The 15,817-nt window shown below is 35.7% G+C and overlaps 2 protein-coding genes across 3 annotated transcripts; one reads left to right on the top strand and one right to left on the bottom strand.

Annotated features, from left to right (window-relative positions):
- The first annotated feature begins 2,118 nt into the window (after window positions 1-2,118).
- LOC306896658 (uncharacterized protein) lies at window positions 2,119-6,982 on the top strand. 2 transcript variants are annotated; one of them, XM_079460842.1, is made up of 7 exons: window positions 2,119-2,222; window positions 2,969-3,042; window positions 4,009-4,326; window positions 4,503-4,820; window positions 5,272-5,400; window positions 5,822-5,883; window positions 6,018-6,982. In XM_079460842.1, the coding sequence occupies exons 2-6, from the start codon at window positions 2,976-2,978 to the stop codon at window positions 5,875-5,877; spliced, it is 888 nt and encodes a 295-aa protein (XP_079316968.1). In that variant the 5' UTR covers window positions 2,119-2,222; window positions 2,969-2,975; the 3' UTR covers window positions 5,878-5,883; window positions 6,018-6,982. The 2 variants fall into 2 exon arrangements, with proteins under 2 accessions (XP_079316968.1, XP_079316969.1); XM_079460843.1 differs by having other exon boundaries at window positions 5,275-5,400; window positions 6,018-6,962.
- nol11 (nucleolar protein 11) lies at window positions 6,903-15,273 on the bottom strand. The gene is made up of 18 exons (XM_079460841.1): window positions 15,029-15,273; window positions 14,742-14,855; window positions 14,599-14,655; window positions 14,094-14,242; window positions 13,939-13,996; window positions 13,656-13,797; window positions 13,363-13,566; window positions 13,162-13,238; window positions 12,953-13,076; window positions 12,775-12,872; window positions 12,271-12,336; window positions 12,003-12,187; window positions 11,790-11,915; window positions 11,400-11,627; window positions 10,657-10,735; window positions 9,696-9,788; window positions 9,502-9,609; window positions 6,903-9,404 (listed from the first exon to the last, which is right to left on the bottom strand). The coding sequence occupies exons 1-18, from the start codon at window positions 15,173-15,175 to the stop codon at window positions 9,291-9,293; spliced, it is 2,169 nt and encodes a 722-aa protein (XP_079316967.1). The 5' UTR covers window positions 15,176-15,273; the 3' UTR covers window positions 6,903-9,290.
- Window positions 15,274-15,817: the final 544 nt, after the last annotated feature.

Raw genomic sequence — 15,817 nt, 5'->3', positions numbered from 1 at the left:
CACTACACCACTGATTTTGTACTGAATGTAATGCTGCAGCACAGATATACAAAGTATATAAATTTAAAAAGTGTTGAACCGAGATCACAAAGGACGTTGATTCAGGAACGTTTAATGAAATCACTATACTCCTTTGCACAAACTGTTTGGGCTGTATTTCATTTAAAAAATGTCTCAGTCATATAGGTACATTTATTGAATCACCCTTAAGATTTGCAAACCAGTTAATGCATTTCTCAAAAGAGAAATTTTGTTTTTAGAACATCAGAATGTATATTCATGTTTATTATTTTTTTTTAAACATGAACCATTAAGTAATCTTACAGTTTTTTCCCATTGCTTAAACACTGTAGCCACATGCATGCTTAGACCAAAGTATCAAAACTTAAAGCTTTTGTAACTATACCTGAAACACAAAACGTTTCTTCAGATGTTAAAGGTTCTTTGTGGAACCGAAAGGTACTTCTATGGCATCGAAGGATCTTTGAAGCACCTTTTTTAAGAGTGTAGTGGGTTCTGTAAGTGTAGAACTGTATACACATTTATACACATTGTTTACTTGTAGAGGTTTGCTGTTCACCAACCCTGATCAGTATACTTGCAACCTTACTCGCCATTTCCAAACCCTATTGAATATTTTTCATGGCACGTATATGACCACCAACCACATGCACATGCTCTTTAGGTATGGTCAAATCATGGATGGATTCAGCACAAAAGATGATATCTTCACAGAAGCTTAAGAAAATATCACTTGTGTTGTTGATGAGATCCTGTGGCCAGACAGATGACAGGGTCCATTATCCCACCCATGTACAATTGGCCTGTTTTTTGTATGAACAATAATGTATTTTTGGTTATATTTTTGTTGTATTTTTTGCGTTACTGCATTTACTGTATACTGTACTGTCCTGTAAAGTATAGTATGGTATAGTACTGTGATGCACAGTACTGAGTTGATGTCATTTGTAACATTTCAGTACTTTCATTTTTGGTTGTTTTGAAAACCTTTGTTGGAGCTTCACAGAATGGTAACTGATTAAAAACAGTGAAAATTAAACATAGTGTTTTATTTAAAGTACACTGTGTGTTGCTGCTAATCTAAAAGTGTATTCATATGATGCAAGTGAGTATCATTTTGTCATCAGAGTGATATTTTGACAAAGGATTGTTAGGTTTTGATAGCAGAGTTTTAAATCGACATAAATGTGAATAGTTTTTTTCTTTTGTGCTTGTGTGTAAAGTTTTGACACAATGAGCCTGTAATAGAAAAAACTGTAATAGAGCGGTGTCATTATGATTCTTCCCCTTTGTGTGATATCATTTTTATATATTTTTTATTATCGTTGTGGTTGTCTAATATGTTTATGCTTATGCCCTTTTAAAGAAAGAAAGGAACAACTGGATTTGTTGAATTTTGTGTTGTGCATTTGTTATATTGTTATATTTCAATAATAAAAAATAAAAAAGTCGAACCAACCTTGTTACTCCCACTTGCCGTTTTGGCCATTTGAATATATATATTTTATTATTCTTTTCTTAAGTCTCTTAAGCTAAAGAATAAACATTGCGCAATACCATACTACGAAACTGATACCACCATGAGCACACCCTGCACTCTGTTTGTAAACTCAGAAAGAATCGTTACGTTAGTTTAGACGTTAAGACGAACGCACGTTCTCCACACGCATGTCACGCGCACGTTAACACGTCTTTAAGCTGGGTAAGGAAATAAATGACACAAAGCGAGCGCCATATTCCTGGAGCTCAGTGGTAACAGCATTGCGTTAACAACGCAAGGTTATGGGTACGATCCAAGGGGATTGCAGATACCTATGTATCAATGTATAGGATAATACAATGTAATACAATGTAAGTCGCTTTGGATAAAAGCGTCTGCCAAATGCATTAATAATGAATATCCATAAATTTAAATGGCAAAATAAAAATCCTTCCTTAATCAAAACTCGAACACCTCCAAAAGAGGACATGGACATCATAACTGATACAGTTTCTTCTTAACTACTTATAAACGTTTGAATGGGCATGACGCATCTGTTAATAAGACGCTTTGTTTATGTGCGCGTGTCAAAAGTTGTTGGTGTTGCTATTGGCCTACTGTCATAATGAAAGTGAAAGTATCTTATCGTCCAGAAATAGTCTCGCACTCTTGGTTCACTTCATTATCTTTTATTCATCGCACATGAAAGGGCATTTACATGGTATGTCTTATTAAACGTTTATTTAAATACAATTGATTCGTGTTTAGATTGTCTTGAACATTTATAAACTTCAATTAGTTTAACTAAAGCTTTATTCAAGGTGGATTTACCCCACTTTCCTAGATCGCAGTGGGAAAAATGTTTGTGTATAATTTTGAATATTTCTTTTATATCCGCGTTTAAAATGGTTTAGTTTATGACGGCAATAAAGCTTGTTCTAGGCTCGATTCGCTTTCACTTTTCCCTGCATTTGTTTTATGAATTTATAATTATTATAGCAATACTATAATTAAATCAGAAGCTCATCGTCATATACAGTATACGACTTTAAGATGCATAGTTAGACTTGACGCTGTGACCGTCTGATCATTTCTGTGGCGTTATTTTAGTGACAAAATGTCGAGAGCGATTTTCTGAACAAAACTGGACGCGCTGCTCTTTCTATGAATCGGGCGTGTTGCATCCTCGTATTCAACGTTTGTCATTAAATTAACGCAGACAATTCCAACAGCGCTGTGTTCACATACGACTTAGCCTACTGTGAACGACAGTCAAACACATCACAATACAAATCCAACTCCTAACATACAAAAACATCAAAATCAACCACATTGCCTCTCATAGGCAAATGCATGTTGAATTTGAATAAGGACAAGAAAAAGATGAGTGCTTGAACACTAGCGAACAATCAACAAGGTAAAATAAACATGGTCAAGCAGGCTGATTTGTTTTACTTTTCCTTTCAGACAAAACATGGCTTCTATAATAATTATGGTCCTTGTGGTTTGTCCCTTCATCCCAGCTGTGGAACCCAGTGGAGGTACATGCTTTCAAATATTACAATTCATACATAATACAAATACATGACAATCAAGCATCTTACCTGTGGCTCAGCGGTTAGTGCATGGTGCTAGCAACGCAACGGTCATATGTTCGATCCCAGGGGTTTGCACATAGTCAGAAGAAATATAACTGTCTGCAAAATAAATAAATGTAATATTGCAGTAAAATGTTTGTAAAACATGCCAACGCTTGAAAAGTTTATATGCAAATACTGATATATTTCAAAGCAGACATTTTGAAAAATCAAGTTTTCTTATTATGTTATCATATTTTACTGTGTTAGTTAGCTGTATTTTATTGAGTTATTATTACTGTGCATGTTTTCAAACCTGAAAAAGGGCTAAAGAATGGATTTGTTTATAGTTTGTTTTGTTTATATAATAGTAGGAAAATGCCTGGATAATACAGTGCTGCAGGGATGATGTATTTTTTTGTATGCAAAATGGAAAGTGGGCACAAATCTGAAAAACGTGGATGGAGATTCATTTAGAGTTATTACTGTTTATAGCCTCATGTTAGCCTATGTTAGCTTTTTACTTCCTGCACACTACCGGTCAAAAGTTTGGGATCACTCACTCATTCTTTATTTGTATTTTTTTCCATGTTTTAGATTAATAGTTGGCAGTGGCACAATTATGTCGATACAAGTCATTGAAACATAGGCTTCACCTTCAGATCTTAAGATTTTGTTAGAGCACGAGAAACATTTTTGTCAAGTGATCCCAAACTTTTGACGGGTAGCGTATTTAGGCCTCAAAATTAATAAATGTTGTGTTTATTTGTAAATATTATCTTGATAGACAAAACGTGTCCAACTAACTTTCACGTTGGCCTACAAAAATACAAACCATTCCTATGGCATTCTATGGTTTCCGGCATTGTGTCAAGTATAAAAAATGCAACTTGTTTTTAACTAATGTTAATATTTCTTGTCAATATGCAGGTTTGTTGAATTTGGAATGTGATACTGCTGTTGGACTTTCAGCTCATACAACAGTTATAACATGCCATTTCAGAGAAGGTGAAGATGTTAAAATAGATGCAGTTACTTTAAAAAAAGTGGGCCAGAACAAAACTATTTTTTGGCACTTAATAGAAAAACAGCAAGTATCTGGTGATCTTCGCTTTAGTCTTGAAAACCCTGCTGACGGTCCATCTCTGAAAATAAATGACACAATGTTTTCTGATGCGGGAGTATATGAGTATATTGTTTTCACAAACAGAGGCCGAGCATCTAAGAAATTTAGCCTCAGTATCACAGGTGAGACATAAACAATTTTTGTTTGCCAAATACATAAATGTAAAAATTTCAAGGCCTTCTAAGTTCAGTCAGACTGAAATTCTAAGCCATTGTTGTGTAAAATGTACATACTTTGTTTTTTGTAGTACTTCTTTATTGACTTATCCTCCACTTTTCTTTGTTTTCTCCCAATGAAGCAAAGTACAAAGATCCCATTGTAAGTGCATGGCCTCAAAATGTAATAGAGGGAGGAACACTTGACCTTTACTGCAATGCAACAGAAGGCTACCCAGCAGGAACCATCCATTGGTTTGACCGCTATGGAACAAACTGGACCATTAACTCAATTCTGACAAAAACCACCAAGGATACAAGCAGTTCAAAATCTGTGGATTTGTCTGGCAAACTGACTTTCAAATCTATTGACTTAAGTCTGGCACCATTTACATGCATCGTCCTAAACAATAAATACATTCAGGAAGGAGAAAAGACATTCCAGATCACGCCTGCCAAACGTAATTAAGCTTCTTTTTCTGACCATTATCTTCAGCTGAAATTATTATAAATAGCTAAAAGGTTGTGCAACAAAAACCTTATTTGGGTAGGGCTGCCAGTATCACATTGTAATAATCATGTAACTGTATTCACAAAAAGACATTGTGAAGAGTGTATTGTTCAGGAAAAACAATTGATAGGAGTTCGGCCATATGTTATTTTCCGTCTATATAATAAGTGGATCTGCTCCATATTCAAGCCTTACCAATGATATCTCAGGCTACTGTCACAAGATTTCAGCAGGTTTTTTTCAGTGTATATCTATTGCTCTTCAGTATTTACTATGTAGTATTTCTATTTTTAGATATAGAAATGCTTCTGTACTTTAATAAGAAACAAGTAAAGTGACCTTTATATATGGTGCTTACCAAAGACTTGAATAAACTTGAAACTTTGCGCTTGTCTCTCCAGAAGATTCTGAAGAGATGGAAGCATCAAGATCCAATAATACAAACATTATTGCGGGTGTCATGGTTATTGGTTCACTTATTGCTGGTCTTCTGATTGCTCTGTTGCTTTTCAGAAGACAAAAAGGTCAAGGTAAGAATATATTAACAGTTGTTTTAAGCACATTTACTCATTTACTTTATTTTAGATATAAAATCAGTGGATGGCATAAATTAAGATGTGATTTCTTTGACAGGCTTTCACTTTTTACCAGCAACCAATATATCTGACCTATATTTTAGCCACATGTGGAATAATGTATAAGAAAATAAATTAAAGGATTTATCATGTTTGTACTGCATGTATAACCTGTTTATGTACTTAATTTATAATTGCCTCACTTCATTCTAAATTACGTACAAATAAATGAATTCTATTCATGTCAGGTCTATCTTAATACGGCCTATTGAAGTTTCATTCATTATAATTTTTTCCTAGTAAACAAAAGCACATTTGGTAGCAATTAGTCAGATACACACCATGAAAGAAAATATAATTTATTTTTTTTAAATAGGTTATTATGACTCAAGACAAGCTGCTGAGCCTGTTGTGACATCAGACATCATTTGAAATAAGGTAGGCCCACAGTTCATATTTGGATTAGGTTGGAGTTGATTTGTGTTTTATTATAATGTGTTTGGGTATATGACTGACATTATTGGTTCTAACTCACATTTGTTTTTTCTTTTTTTTTATATTTTATTCCTCAGTCCTGATTTGAATTCCCAAATGAAGGATCAGCATTGCTACTCTTTCACTAAAGTAAGAAGGATAGATAAGAAAGACTGTAGTTATTAACATTTTCTAATATTTTAATCTGTAAAACTGTTTCTTTAAATTTGCTAATAACATATTAATTATAATAGTTTATTTTCTTCTATTTATACTACTATAAATTACTTATCCACATTAATCTAAGCTCCATACACATGATTTTTTGACAACTTTGCACATTTATAAAAAATGCAAAACTAAAATAAAAGGGAGTGAGTAGCCCACTTTTATACCCCGGATCTACTAACAACTACCAACAGCTATTTGATTACACATGTGTTATGAGATGTAAAATAAGCCATATAAACTGAGATCAAGTAAGAATCTGAATGTTTAAAACATTGTACTGTATTGTGCATTTTTCTTTGTTTTGGAAGATTTTCTGGGGATTTTGTATTTTTTAAACCATAGTTACATTTTAGAACTACTGTATGTCTTTATTCTGTTTTAATGTAGCGATCTGCCAAAACTTTGATATCGTTTCATAAGATTCGGGTTGGGTAACTTACCATAGATCTTTAAAAACAAGGGCCCGGTTTCAAAGACAAGGCTTTTCCAGACTAATATAAATGTTAGAGGTGACTTACCTGAAACTAACTTAACATATTATCATTAAATAAGTCAGTGGCATTGTTTTGAAGCATTTATATAAAAGCAACTTAATTCAACTTGCTTAAGCTCTGTGACACCGGGCCAAGATCTAATATTTTGCACTAAAATATCTATAAAACACTGAAACAATGTTTTATATTTTTTGACCTGTACTTATCAGCTACTCTGCACTGATCACATTTATATGAAAAAATGACGACTCGTAATCTGCCTGTAAATGGGTTGATTGTTAATTGCTATTGTTGTACTATATAGCCATTAAAATGCATAAACAACAAGATTCTTGGTCATCAGATATTCAAGAATATTCATTGCACATCATCACCCAATATAGAAAATAACCCAAATACACCAGTCACCACATGTAGCTGTTAGACAAGACACAAGAAAATAAGTCCTACAAGTTGTCGGGTTGAGATGAGGATAACCACAGCCGTTGCAATGATAATACAAATCTGTCCACAGTCATTATATTCCCAGTAGGTTGACAATGGAGTAAGCCACCGAAGCAAACTTGTTATCCTACTTCCAGCTGTTAAAATTCATCCACATAAACCATAAGGAGTACCTTTCAACAGTATACTCCTCTGAGGTCAGGTACAAAGTAACTTAGGCATAGTATAATCATCACCCCACATAAAAATCCCCTACAAGAAAGCATTAAATAAACAAAAATAAGCAAAATAATGTTTCACATCAACAAATATTGTTTAAGTCTGCAAAGAGATTACATGCAGCAAACGCAGACAAATACATTCGATTTACATTTGAGCAGCAAACACAAAGTGTCTCAAATGGGCAGCAAACAAAACTCTTTTCTTTTTCTACTCTTTCCTATTTTATACAGCCTTAAACAATTCTAGGTTTCTCCCAAGTGGTCTAGGCAACACAACACACAAAACACACGGTGACTGTTCAACTCACTGTAAATTTTTACTAAATGTTTCCAACACTGTTTAAGTAAAAGAGAAACCTGCAATGATAAAGGGGCTGTCATTGTCAATATCGCTAAATATAAGTACCTTTTATTAAAATGGTACATTAAAAGCGAAATTCTCCTTTTGCAAATGTTGAAAGGTTGATCTATTTAATATCTAGACAAGGCCAAATATTTAGGAAATAATTCATTCATTTCCCAACAGATATCTCACACTGTGTGGCTTCATGGATTGTATTGTTAGAGTTAATTTTCTCACTGTTAGTCACATTTGTCCTTCTGTTGTATTAGTTGATAAAGAGAACAAAAACCACTGCAAAAAGAACAGGATGTGACTTGCTATTTTTAAAAATGTCAGCAAACTAATCATTTCTGTTTTCTGGAAATACTGCATAGCCTCAGCCTATGGGACTGTCACAGACCTAAGAATGAATAACTCAAGACTCTGGAGCAGAACTAAACAATTCTGTTTCTTATACAGACTGCATAGCCTGAAGAGCACTGTTGAGCTATAAGTGAATCATTTCTTTTTCTCATAGTTTGGTCATAGCTGTATTTTAAATAGATCAGCCTGTGCATATTTACTATTGTTATTATCACATTTAACGCAACTATTTAGCACATGCACTACTGTTCATCCTATTTAATTTGTTTCAATAGGCAGTTAGTGGCTGTACATCGGATACCAGCTGGACATCAACCAATATGACATTATATATAGACATGTCAGTTTAAAGGGTGTTCACCCAAAATCTAAATTCGGTCATCATTTAATCTCCTTCGAGTTCCCACCAATCTGTATAAATGTCTTTGTTCTAGTGAACAGACAGAAATATATTTGGAAGAATGCCAGTACCATCTAAAAATTCTACTCAAAGGGGGACACATTTCCTTTGAGCTTTTGATATATTAGAGGTCTTGAGACATAAATACATCCTACAAGATTCATATCTTAAAATATTCTCACCATCTAAACAAAAGCATTTATATTGCAATTCTCTGGGAAACCTGCCTTCAATGCTATATAATACACTCTTTTACATCATATATGTTAAGCACCTTGTTAATATTTCTCATCTTACATGTTTCAAGTGACATGGGCTAATGTCTCTACCTAAACTATTTGCTCACTTACTCCCAAATGATAATAGTTGGATGGCCATGAGCTATTTTTTCCTCAAAGACATGTTCAAGCAGCATTTCACGATTTTGACTACATGAAAAGATTTTAATTTCAGTCTTTTTCAAAGCAACAATGTTTGTCCAAACTTTAATATCTAGTTTAATGTATTATATTTAGATTGCATAAAGGAAATTGTACACAACAAAGTTGCCTTAAATCAAAAACAATTTTGCTTCTGTCTTCTCATTAAGCATTACAAATAGGCCACCACATCACTCAGAAGTAAAATAGGCAAATGGGATTAAATATAAAAAAGGTACAGATATATCCAAATCATATTTTTGACAAGCCTCTATGGGACAGTCTGAAAATACTTATTTTACTATCTATCAATTCATAAAAATATTTTTGAATGTATAACTAAAAGAAATGGAAGAGTTTTAAAAAATACATGGAGAAAAAGAAATACTGTTAATGAGCTTGCACAAAATTAAGCTCACTGGCAGAATTTTATTAAAAATAATCTGTACAGGACATCTAAAAGAGCTCAATCATTTTTATGGAGTAAACACCAGAATCTTCAGATTGCTTGTCTTTCTTGAGCACTTGAAGACTTCCCTCAATTTTGTCCAGTTCAGCATAAAGTTTGACCTGAGAACAATTCCAAAACAATTTTAGCATAATAACATTGATACAGAAAGCTTTTGAATGCTGGTTCTCATCTGCATTAGGAGACATGTGACCTTACCTGTGATCTCACAAACTTGTGAAGATCAGAAACCAGCCTTTTAGCTTCTGGTGCCATAACCAAGACTGTGAAATGAGCATCTAGTAATAAACAAACCCAGTCCACGATCTTGAAAAATAAAATGAAAACATCTTAACAAACAAATTTAAACGGAACAATCCAACATTAATTTGTATGTACAGGATGTGACAGACCTGGGCCATGCTTGGCGAGCGTAGAGCTTGGATTTGTATGCCTGCCTCATGAGAATATTGAAGATAAAGGAACTGTAGATACTGTAGAAAGAGCTAGAAACAAAAACAGGTAATGAATGAGATAAACGTTAACGGTTTGAACTTCTCTTGACCTGACTTCAACGCTTATCCTGCACAGTTCATTAACTTGCCCTGATAACACTATAAGGAGCGCTTTCACATTAAAATAGGGAGCAATGCGGTCATCGAGATAGTAATAGTTAAACTTTTCAGTGCTGCGTGCGGGCACCAAAGGTCATTTGACTAGAGAAAGCAGCGCAGCTTGCATCTTTGCACCATTTAAGACACAAAATGTGAATCGCCCTTATAGAATAGTTCTCCTAAATATTCACTTAGTTCAGAATCAGTTGTTCTCTTTAAAGATCAGGTAACATGCTATTTCATGTATTCTGCCTTCTCATGGTTGACATGGTCAACTTAAAATTAGTTGGAAGTATGACGTAGTATTTGGTTAAATCTTTAAAATATATACAAAATATCTCAATGTTGCAAGCTTTCCTGTAGTGGTAAAGAGCGTGGCGACAACACCAAGGTTATGTGTTCAACCCGGGGGATTGCAAATACATTGCATTATCCTATACATTTGATGCTATGTAAGTCCTACCAAATGCAAAAAAATTTAATAAGTGGGACTTTTTCAAGAACATGTCCCATGACCATTTTCAACTTAAAACATTTGATTAAAAACAAAGGCATAAATATAAACAATCCTATTGCAAACTGTGGAACTACATACGTTATATAATATAACATATCTTCATGATTATAGATATGTTCTTTCGACAAGACCAAGCATTAAAAACAACCATCATTTAGGAAATAAATGTGAATGGACATAGGTTACTGAAAACCTTAAACCAAAAACAAATCTGAGCACTTGGATTGGATTGCCGATACTCACAATGACATGTGGAACTGTGAGATCTTTAAGATGTGGCAGCAGGAGTCTGTCGCTGTACGCTGTCTGCACAACATCATTTCTAATAGGATGGTTAAAGAAAATTTTGAAATTACGCCCCCTAGAAATAGTACAGACCTGCAAATTCGGAAGAGGTGGGGAAAAAAGGAAAATGTTATACAAGGGGGCTAAGAGGATTTAGGTCGGGTGCGATGGGTCTGGGGAGTATTTTATTCTTATTTTTAATTTGTAATAAAAAAGGTAAATTACGCATTCTGACAAGAAAATATTATATTTGCTTCAATAAAACGCCTCACACCAGCCACTATTTGCTGGTTAAAAACATTTTCTTCAGTTTTTTGGTCTGCACAAGTTTTTCATGACACCAACAGAGCACCAGCTAATCACATGATGTATGACCTAAGTGACGCTTATACACAAATGAGACCCATGCTGCTGGAATTATGCGTCGTAATGCGCACAGTCTACTTTTGACCTTTAAGGGATTTTGGTTGAATTTGAGATTTTCATAAAACAATAATTACATTGCCTTCGTAAATACATAGCCCTCGTCTCACGATCCCAAATCCTCAACACTGGGCAAAAACTCTTCCGATCTATTCGACTCACAAGAATGGCATATTTGGATTCAAAACAGCAAATTTCACCAAAAAGGGGTGAGTTTCCAGGTATGATAGTAAAAAACATTTATGTTTTTGTTGTAAAGCATCATGGGTGAAGGATACAGAAGGGTGCTCTTGTGTAAGCCCACAGGACATTTCATGTCCAGGTGTAGGGGGTCTCTCTGTGGCTTGCTGTGGGTATGAGATCCGCTGTCCTCGGGTGTTGGGGGACAGAAACCATTCTGCTGGCTACCCTCCTCTTCTGATGAGAATCCAGTCTGAGTCAGAACTTTCATGAACATCACACTGTCCATGTCAAGATTCACAGAGTCAATCTCAGAGTCTGGAGTACTAAAGACAGAGACACAAAAACACAAAACAGGAAAAACGATGAGAAAGGATCTTTTCAGATTATTTTACAGAACTGAAAAAGAATTAAAGAAAAAGTTAAAATTTTAAAATTAATTATTAAATTTTTTTTTAAATTTTAGTTATCTGGTGAACAGGACTTACCTGAGAATAGTTTTGAGATAGGCACAAGTGATAGCTTCAGGAATGTCAGGGAAAAGCTGGAAAGCAATCTGACAGAGCTCAAAGTCTTTCTTTTCCAGAGCCAACAGCAACATTCCAGGACAAACACTGCACAAAAGGATAATATCAGCCAAATACACCAAAAAGAAAGCTTGTGTAGATGGGGGAGGATTTTGTCAGATGTTGTGCTCAAACCTGTGACAGAGGTACTGTGTTTTTAACAGCTGTAGAAATGCACTGTGAGGGTAGAATTTGCCATCCGTCTGAGATCTTGACACTAGTTCTAAAGCTACTCCGCCTGCTGCCAGCTGGAGGTCAGTCTGTGAACCTCGGCAAATAAACTCACCCACTACAACCTGAACCTCTTCTAATGTCCCAGTCTGGCAAAGAAAAGCACACGTTATAAACACACAGATCTTACACAGAATGAGCTATTTTATCATTAAGAAAAGCACCCTTATACCTTAATGTGCTCTGTAAGTTGATCGACTGTCAGTGCAGAGGATGTGCCCTTTACATTAGAAGCGCTCTTAAAAAACATAAAAAGAACAGTCACAAAAAATACCTAAAATTCTGTTGCATTGATTGAACTTTAAATTGAAAGACATGGCCAGAATATCAAATAATTTGTGTCCTTATTTTAACACTTTAAAACCTGCATGACCCTTTAAAGGGATGGTTCACCCAAAAATTAAAATTCTTTCATTATTTACTGACCCTCTTGTCATTTCAAACCCACGTGACTTTGGTCTGTCAAACACAAAGGTAGATATGTGAAGAATGTGGACGTTGGAAGTAAAAGGGGAATGAAATCTGTTTGTTACAGATATTAAATTATCTTCCTTTGCATTCAACAGAACAAAGAAAATGATATAGGTTCGGAAAAATCTGAGGGTGACTAAATAATGACAGAACTTTTGGGTGAACTATCCCTTTAACATGTCGGGTGCCACTGAGTGTGTCTTACCGCTTGTCTGGTTGAAATCCTGCTTGTTCCTTGTGTCTTTGTGATATCACCATGTGGCTGGGTGGTCCAGGAAGACACAAGGGCACAAGACTGCGACTCTGATGAAAAAAAAAAGTATCTATTAGGGTCATGCTAAAAAGGAAATAGAACATCCCATATTTGAACCGAAAGTCTTTACCACTTTGTCTAGACTGATTCAGTCTTCCCATGGCAGCTGCGAGAGACGATTTCCGGCACTCAAAAGGAATAACTGATAATGTCTTTCCATGGGGTACATAGAGCTTCCCACCATAACACCACAACTGTAGCACAAACACTTTATTATTCACCTCCATAAGAAAAAAAAGACAGAAGTTATCTTTAAAGTTATAAAAATGTTATTCGCACCTGTGTAAACAAACCTCCTGGCATCTCTTTACTAGCCTGAAGAGTTTGGAAGTGAATATTCCAAATGCACAGGTAATCTGCAGATAAAGTAATATCACATATCTCACAAATAATTCCAAGCAGACAGTGAGAGATTAATGAAAGATGCAGTTCATGCAGTTGTGGAGACGATGAGAACAATGGAATATCAGCTATAAGGACCTTTGTTAGCTCCGGCAGACGGATGGGGGAATCCAACTACAGCCACATGAGCCTCATCAAGCACAACTGCAGCACCAGATGTTACCTGCTCCTCCCCAACAGGTAGGCTGAGACACACGGAGCGAGGCAGCTTCTGGGCACCTTCAGCTCCTGTGCTTGAAGTTCTGACTGATAATACGCTCTCATAAACACTGCCATTAGAGTCTAAATGAGAGCGAGAAATACAGCTGCCATAAGTAACCACTTGCCAGTTGGGATTGACATGAATAGTAGATAGACAAAAAGAAACATACACAAGGAGATCAAGTGTATGTTGCTGCCCCTGCATGTGGCAGAGAAGCTGAGAGGTGTAGTGAGCCGGGTCTCTTTCTCAAATATGTGTTTCACCAGAGTGTTGGGGTTAAATTTCTGAACATAGAGGCTGTACTCTCCTTTCTAAAACAAAGAGTGTCACATAAGACCTGAGATAAATACATTATGCAGCAATACAAAAAAAAAACAGATATCACATATTGATTTTATTTTTAGAAAATGCCTAATACTACATTTAGAAAAGTGAAAAGCTTGGAACTGAACCTGCTCTGTGGTGAACAAAACAACCAGCTGTTGATCAGCATTAATGATAGTACTCCACCTAAAAATAAAAGAAACACAAACGCGTACACTTTAGGTCTTGACCACGCAGAGAACACGAACATAAAATCCAACTCAAGAAAAGTGACACCACCAACCTGATAACCTCCTTCTCTGACAAGACTTTCTCTATGGGTTGCTGTGGAGCTGCCAGCAGTGAATTCAGGAACCTAACAGCTCCATGACGGAATAACACCACCGGCTCAAAACCAGGGATGGACAACAGTCTGAACACGTCAGCCGACACCTGTAAGCAGTCGGGCATATTAGCTCTGGGATGCTGAAAATCACACCAAATTGGGGCACACATGGACCCCTGTCTTCAATCATGTCAATACATCAACAGATGACTTATCCAAAAGTACAAGCAAGCAATCTAGAATAGACGCAGCTATCATCTAGGGGTAGGGGGAAATCTAGAAATATCAAGGATGGATATCATACGTATTCAGTTGTTTGATTCTAGTCTTTCCTTATAGACAAGGAATAACTACTTAACATCTAAAGTTTGTTGACCATTCAAACAACGAATAAATGTAATAAAACGGATTCTATTACATGTGACGATACAAAATACTATGTGAGGTTTTACAAAACACTTACTGTTGCTTTAAAAGCTTTATCAATGTTAACATCATCACCCTTCCAAGTTCTGACAACCTACAACACAAAAAGGACCGCTTACGTTAAACAAAACAACAACCTCTTAATCAGAAAAAAAATTGTTTTACAATCCTCATTTTTACCTTATCATCTGTAACAACCACATATTCCTGATTCTGCGTGTTAAACACGACAGGGCTGGTGATGATCTGTCCCTGCTTTACCGTCCAGCTGCCCAGAGGCTTCTGGTCACATACCTGGAAATACAATTTATTTACAAAAAAAGTTTTCAAATTATATTAGATACTGTTAACAACCGTGTGTGAATAACATCAAAGCAAGAGTAAAATTCTGAATGATTAATAAGGAGAGACAATGTATGCAGCCACGCGCGACACGGCTTCTCGTTAAGCGTTCTAAATCAGTTTACCTTGTAAACAGTTGCAGATCTCAGGGAGTCCGTGACGAGAACATGTTCAACGTCGCCATACAACTCAACTCCTTGAATTGCTAATTTCGAAGTGTTTTGCAACGGTGCAAATCCACACAGCGTGTATCCTTCGTACAGCGCTGCCATGTTTTCACATGTGTTGCGTGGCTTTTACTATCGCGAGATTACACGGTCCAACTGCAGAACGACAGAACTTCCAAACAGTAATTGCAACACTGCCTCTTAGTGGTTTGGAGCATGCGTTGCATTCTAAAAGGCCTAATGATCAATGACCACTACAGTAAAAACGCATCATATTTTGTATAGTTATTTTATTGCTGTTACTGTTCTGTAAATTATTACTCAACGATATATGTTCGTCCTTTGTATTTTACTTACTACATCCAATCAAATATGACACATTCTAGATTTAAAGATATATTGTCTTTTGTCACTCGTCGTGTTGCGAATTCTTGCTTTGTAATAGCACAATAGTAGCAATATGCACCTGTAGAACATACAATTTGATACAGCTGTGGGTCATTTTGGCTAAGCAAACTTGGTAAAATAACTGGTAGGCAATGAAAGAAAGCCTTCTTTTTGCCTGCCAAGTGGGTGTTCCTGTAAGGGTGTGATGTAATGTGAAAACTATAAATATACATGATACGATTCAGAGGAGGAATGGATCATGCAGAAAGCAGGACAGTACAGCAATTGTGGTAACCATGTCAGGCTCACGATATGGAGGGCTTCAAAGAATAACTGGCTGGACTAATACACCTGATTCAA

This window comes from Barbatula barbatula, assembly GCF_947034865.1.
Source record: "Barbatula barbatula genome assembly, chromosome: 7".
Classification (NCBI taxonomy): domain Eukaryota; kingdom Metazoa; phylum Chordata; class Actinopteri; order Cypriniformes; family Nemacheilidae; genus Barbatula; species Barbatula barbatula.
The sequence above is the reverse complement of the archived record's forward strand: the minus strand, read 5'-3'. Positions and strand labels throughout refer to the sequence as shown.